This window comes from Rhinolophus hipposideros, assembly GCF_964194185.1.
Source record: "Rhinolophus hipposideros genome assembly, chromosome: 3".
In the NCBI taxonomy this organism is placed as follows: Eukaryota; Metazoa; Chordata; class Mammalia; order Chiroptera; family Rhinolophidae; genus Rhinolophus; species Rhinolophus hipposideros.
Window position 1 is genome coordinate 105,715,625 of NC_138049.1, and position 6,901 is coordinate 105,722,525.

Consider the following 6,901-nt stretch of genomic DNA (forward strand, 5'->3'; position numbering starts at 1 on the left):
CCAGCATTTCCACACGCACGCGTTGCACTACGACGTTACAACCGCCGCGACGTCACCAGGCGACAGGAATTGTTCAGCTCCTTTCCAATGTTAAGGGACCACTGTCATATACGCCGTCCATCGTTCACCCACGTCGTTACCTGCAGCCTGACTAGCGGAGTGGCCTTGGAGGACTCAGGCGCAGTCACCGCCAGGTGGCGCACTGCTCGGCGCTGGGGCGAGGCTCTGGAGGAGGCTGAGCGTGCGCAGAACCGGCGTCCAGTTACTGGTGCTGTTTCTCCAGGGCCAGGAGTCACAGGTGCGGGAGTCAGGAGTGGAGGTGGAGCGGACCACTCACTATGGCCCTTAGCTGTCCACCAGCAAAGCTTCCCCGTCTTTCTGACCTTATGCTCTGCTGGCCTAGAGGCCTTCGTTTCAAGAGGGGAATGCTTCCACCAGGAGACACAGCAGTGACTCCGTGGGACTAGCTGCTGAGACGGCCACTCGGCCACTCTGGGCCCTCAAGCCTCTGACTCAGCAGGCGGAGGGGAGTCCCTGTGCAGGCCGGGCGACTGATCCTGACCACCTACAGGAAACTGGGCCGCTGCCCCACGTGGAGGCGAGGAAGAGTTTGTCTGGAATGTGGGCGTCCCTGGGAGAGTCTCTTAGCATTACCATGTCCTGCGACGGAAGTCAATAGCAAACACGGCACCCCAATTCAGGAAGGACTACGAGTGGCCCTAAGCCTTCAGGAGTGAAAGTTTGGTCAGACCTGCAGGCAGAGAACCACAGGCAGCTGTTGTGCGTGCTGAGGGCAAAGGGAACACGAATGGGTGTTGGAAGAAAGTGGTTCTAAACACCAGCACGTGGCCAGTGACAGAAACAAGTACTGTCATTCCATAAGTTTACTTCTTATTTTGTTATGATTATGTTTGGGGTGTGTGTGTGTACATCTCAAACCTAGTGTTCTGGAGAGCCCTGACTAACACATGTCCCCTAAGCATTCAGCCTGCATCCTTATAAAGCGCCCGCTCTGAGCACCCTGCTATTCTGACCATAGTGCTGGGCCAGGGCTGTGCCTGAGCCAGGCCCCCCGTGTGGGTGCTGTTTTGAGGGACTGACCAGTAGTAGATGGAGGAGACTCACTGATCAGATCATCTCTTTTTAGTAGCAGAATTCTCAGAAACTGCAAATACTCGACTTTAAGATGGCTCTTAAAAAACAAGTTTCAGAAGCCGGTTGAAGTTTGGGGGAGTCTGTGATTCTTTGAAGATTCTTCAATCACTATGTCATCCAACTCAGATGTTTCTCTTTCTTCATATGATGAAGGTCAGGGATCTAAACTTATCCGAAAAGCTAAAGAGGCACCATTTGCCCCCATTGGAATGGCAGGTTTTGCAGCAATTGTTGCATATGGATTATATAAATTGAAGAGCAGGGGAAATACCAAAATGTCCATTCACCTGATCCACATGCGCGTGGCAGCCCAAGGCTTTGTTGTGGGAGCAATGACTCTTGGTATGGGCTATTCTATGTACCAGGAATTCTGGGCAAAACGTAAGCCCTAGAGGAGATGCTGTCTTGTCTGGTTGGTGAAGCTTGCTGTAGTAAGACATCTCACATTGAGGTTATATGTTTGTGTTGAAAATAAATCGTTTGAGTGGGTCAGACAATAACATGGTAACTTGCATATTGGCATCCTTTCTTGCAGGCTTGTTTTGCCTGCTGACTAAATTACTAGTGACTAGAGTTCACTAACTACGTTGTTCAGAGGAGTCAAGTTAGCACCTAAGAACCATGTCACTTTCAAATGCACTGGATAGTGGTAAAATGTCCACCTTGTTAAACCCTTCTGCTGAAATCAGTTCTAAAGAAAACAACATGCCAATCCTGAAGTACTCCCAGTTGCTGCAGAATATCACATGCTTTTGATGTTATGGAGGAATCCCGTTTGCCCTTGTTAATTTAACTTTTTTCTGCCTGTCTCATGGACTGAAAGAGTGCTTCAGTTTTTAGGGCTGGTTGGCTCTTGAAGAACGCTTTCAGAACAGGGCATGACATGCAACGTTACAAGCCTCCCCACAGCTGAAAATGTGTGTGTGTGTAGCCAACCCTAAAATGCCGATAGTAGGCCTGCTAGAAAGTAGTATTTATTTCAGAATCCTACTTGTAAACATAAGAATAACTTAAATATGGATCCCAAATTAGCTCTTTTGTAATTGCAGAATTATATTTTTGTTGCTGTTATATTAGAATAATTTTTTAATGTCATCTTGAAATAGAAACATGTATTTTAAGTGCTAATGCAAAGTAATGAAAAACACTTTTTAAATGTGTGCAGTATGTTTATTTTTTCTGTATGAATTATAAAGATTAAATTGAACGAATTACCTGTAAAAGAAAAAACAAAAAAAAAAAACAAAAAAACAAGTTTCTACTAAGTAAACAAATTGTAGAAGATGGTAAATTTCTTATTTTAGAAATTATTCAGCTAATGAATGAGGAAAGAATGAGAGACTAGAATATAGCTCTTTTGCAAACTCTAGTGAATGAACAGATTTAGCCATTAAACAGCAATGCAATTAACATCACAATAAAAGGAAACCCAGAAATGAAGTGCCTCATGATGGAAGAACGTCACCTGCCACCAATGAAGTACTTGTACCAAAGGGAAAAAAAAAATCAAACCTGAATATGATCAAGCCTCTGTATCCAACTGCCAATTTATAAAATACAGACACTAGAGAAGCATGTTGAAATAAACTTTGGAGATGCAATCAGCAAAAGCCAAACTATGGAAAATTCTACAAGACAAATTTCAGGAGGATAGATGACATAAATGAGGAACATACAAAACAAAAGAGAACAAAAAGCATTTTAAAGATAAAACTAAACTATAACTTGAACAATAAAATTATTAAATAAAGCGAAGGAGTTATTATCATAAAAGTCAACATTTTAGGGGGCAGAGGAGAGGTTATGATTGATACGGGGCAAATGCTGGGGCTTGTGGGTTGGTTGACAAACTTCTATCTTTCTGGTGGGTAAGGGTATTTGCCTTTTATTAAGGGACCCTGTTTTTATATAGTTTTTTTGTTTGTTTGTTTTTTGTTTTGGTATCTGCAGTTTTTGGTTTTGTTTTTGAGTTGGAGCATTCTACTATTTTATTTTTTTTAATTACTGTTTTTCTTTTTGGGAATTACACATCCAAATCTGCAAAGGACACAAATTATATTAACTTTAGAAACAAACAAAAAAAAATCATAAAATCTAAATATAGCTATTTACGGAAAACCTATAATGTCTAAAGAACAATTTAGAAGTTATTTTAATAGCTATACCAAATTGTGCTACACATTGGTTCCTAAACATACACTTGGGTGATGGCAAAATTCCAATATTTCATGAATATAGTCCATTTCTGTTGCTCAAATTATTTTTGTTTTCACCTTTTGACCCCCTTCACCCATGTCTCCCACTGTTCACCTCATGCCTCTGACAACTACCCTCTGTTGTCTGTAGCTATGTATGAGCTTGGTGGTTTTGGTGTTTTTGTTTTATATTCCACATATAAGAGAGTATCTGTGTTTTGTTTTATAATAAAATGGGTAATGAAAACTAAAATAAAATAAACGATAAAAAATGTCTATCTTACACGAGACCTCCTACCCACCTTCTTCTGGGAGCACTGAGCACCCAGAATAACTGGAGGCCCAAGGACCCTCTGTCAGGGCGACCTCACTTCCAAATGTGCATCTAGCTCACATCACCTGGGCAATATGCAGGGTCTATTCCTGGGCGTATGGATGAACCTGACTACCACACAGCTGAGGAGAAGGCTCCTCCAGTCCGCAGGCTCCGGGGCCATCAGTGTGAGGGAGCAAGTCCCCTCCTCTCGCACAGGCCAGTCATGGCCGCTCCGCATGGGAGTGAAGCTTGGCCCTTCCCCTGAACATGATGGCAGCGATCTCTCCAGAGCTGGAGATGACACCATTCCCCCACCATAGCCCCACCTCATTTCTGCTTTACAAGAGAGTCAACTCAGGCCTGCTGTCCAGCGCATAGGAAGGACAGGTGGATCTCAGGGACAGGTACTTGATCCGGGAAAGGAAAACCAGAGACCACCAGGTGGCGGTGCTGTGCCGCTCCTGCTCCCAGGAGAGGGTAAAAGGGCGGAGCTTCATGAGGAGGAGAGGGATATTATCGCTGATCTTCTAGTTCCAAGTAAAATCCTCCGGCCCAGCCCATTGTGTTCTCAACTCTAAACAAGGACTGTTTCCTTCTCACCTCATTGGTCAGGGCTTTTTGACACAGGAAAGCTGATGTGATTTCTCAATTCACTATGTCCCAGTTTATTGTGCAGCTAGTAAAATGAAATACAAAACTCATTTAAATAAATAATATAGAAAAATGAAATAATTAGCAAATGTTTATAACGTATGCACACTATTGAGGTTTCCTTCTCTAAGTCTAGATATGCCTTCTCTCTTCGCTCAGGACACTCGTGTAGATTAAAATAGCAAGGAACCATAGTCACTGTAGAAGGGACACAACACAGAAGAGTTCCAGATACTGAGGGTCCTGGTGTCTCAGAGCTGCCACATTTAGGGATGACTCACTCCCCTTTCTGCACAGGACTGTTCTTTGATCCTTTTTGTCATCATAGTAGTTCTGAAATTGCAGGAAACTGAGATGCAGAACTGGCCAACAGACTCTTTCTTCACCCTTAAGTGCTGTGCCAAATAGTGCTTTTCTCTCCTCTTCCCAGAGGTAGAATTCCTCCATTGTCTAAACAAGACCTAGGCGGGCCGATTGGCAAGAGGGTGGATGTCAAGACAGGTAACTGAGCCTTGGAGCACCGAGGAGGGTTTATTAACCCGGAGCAGAGATTGTGGGTCAACAGTGACATCCTATTGTGATATCCTTATACTTTATTCATGTCACTGAGAAATAAATTTCTCTGCAATCTTCATAAACTTACCAAAAGCAGGGAAACATGATTCCCAACAAAAGAACATTTAGTTAGGAATGTGTTGGTGTGACATGTTCTGTGTCTTTTGCAGATGTGGAGCTTCCCTCGGGGACGGTCCACAGAGCCTTTAACACACCTGCCTAATGACGCCTGCAGCGTGACTGAAAACAGTCAGGCAAATACAGAGGGAAGATTTATAGGGAGATGAATGTTGAATGTTGACTTAGGTAACAAGCAACGTGGGGTTCATGATAAAGTATACCGATAATTGTGTTTATGCTAAAATGATTCTAAATATTTAAAGATGGAGAGATAGATATAGTGCTTGAATATTTAAAAAGAGAGAGAGAGAGAGAGAGAGAGAGAGAGAGAGAGAGAGAGAGAGAGAGAGAGTTGGAGTCACAGCTTGCCAATCTCACCAGCTTGCCATAAGTGAAAAAAATGGCCTCACAAGGTAGTCAGGGGGAATGCAGATCACCTCCTGCCAGGTTATGGCATCTTCCCCTAGGTCTTCAACAACACGGACACAGACACTTACTGAAAGGTAATTTCAGGGAAAGTGTATTGTGACGACAAGTACACATAGGAAATCGCCAGGGGTATGTGTGAAGAGTCGCTAACATACTCTGTTTCTCCTTCACCACCACCTCCAGGCATGTGCCCACTGCAAGGGCTCCCCACTGAGAGCCACAGAGCAAGGACAGATGGGGCTTAGACAGGTGGGGAGGGGAAAGAGCAATTAGACAAGTAGAAATTCTCTGCAAAACTGGGCCCTGGGTGAATGAGGAGACATAAAGCTAGTCACAAAAAGACAACTACTGTATGATTTCACTTACGTGGATGTCTAAAGTGGTCAAACCCTTAGAAGCAGAAGAGAGAATGGTGGTTACTGGCGTGGAGGGACAGAAATGGACAGGTTTTGTTCAATGGTTGTAGCATTTCCATTCTGCAAGATGAAAAATTCCTAGCGATCTATTACACAGTAATGTGCATATACATAAAACCATTGTACTGTACACTTTTTCAAAAGATTTATATTAAAATATAGCTAACATACAATATCATGTTAGTTTCAGGTGTACACCATAGTTATTCAACATTTATACCTAAGGAAGTGATCACTCTAAGTCCAGCAACCATCTGACACCGTACCATGCTATCACAATATTATGGACTATACTCCCTATTCTGTACTTTACATCCCATGACTTATTTGTTTTTGTAACTGAATTTTAATCTCTTATTCCCCTTCACCTTTCCCCCCCTTTTACAATTTTTCAATTGCTGTTGCCGTTCAATATTATCTTATATTAATTTCAGGTGTACAGCATAGTGGTTAGACATTTATATAATTTAAGAAGTGATCCCGTGATTAGTCTAATATCCACCTGGCATTATACTGAGTTATTACCATATCATTGACTATATTCCCTATGCTTTAATTTACATCCCCAAAACTGATATTTTGTGTCTATCAGTTTGTACTTCTCTTTTTTTTTTGGTCATAATGTATAATGATTTATTTTTTTTATTTTTATTTTTTAATTAATTTTATTGGGGTGACAATTGTTAGTGAATTTACATAGATTTCAGGTGTACAATTCTGTATTACATCGTCTATAAATCCCATTGTGTGTTCACCACCCAGAGTCAGTTCTCCTTCCATCACCATATATTTGATCCCCTTTGCCCTCATCACCCACCCCCCACCCCCTTACCCTCTGGTAACCACTAAATTATTGTCTGTGTCTATGAGTTTTTGTTTCTCATTTGTTTGTCTTGTTCTTTTTGGTTTATATACCACATATCAGTGAAATCATAGGGTTCTCTGCTTTTTCTGTCTGACTTATTTCACTTAGCATTATTCTCTCAAGATCCATCCATGTTGTCACAAATGCTCCTATATCATCTTTCCTTAACGCCGAATAGTATTCCATTGTGTATATGTAC

General features: G+C 42.2%; 1 protein-coding gene across 1 annotated transcript; it reads left to right on the forward strand.

Moving 5' to 3' along the window:
• The first annotated feature begins 1,219 nt into the window (after positions 1 to 1,219).
• LOC308495500 (HIG1 domain family member 1A, mitochondrial-like) lies at positions 1,220 to 1,828 on the forward strand. The gene is made up of 2 exons (XM_081043854.1): positions 1,220 to 1,586; positions 1,691 to 1,828. Exon 1 carries the CDS (start codon positions 1,266 to 1,268, stop codon positions 1,545 to 1,547), a length of 282 nt encoding a protein of 93 aa, XP_080899980.1. The 5' UTR covers positions 1,220 to 1,265; the 3' UTR covers positions 1,548 to 1,586; positions 1,691 to 1,828.
• Positions 1,829 to 6,901: the final 5,073 nt, after the last annotated feature.

Bases quoted from the DNA above. Each gene is read 5' to 3' on its own strand.
- LOC308495500 (XM_081043854.1), top strand. From the start codon at position 1,266: ATGTCATCCAACTCAGATGTTTCTCTTTCTTCATATGATGAAGGTCAG.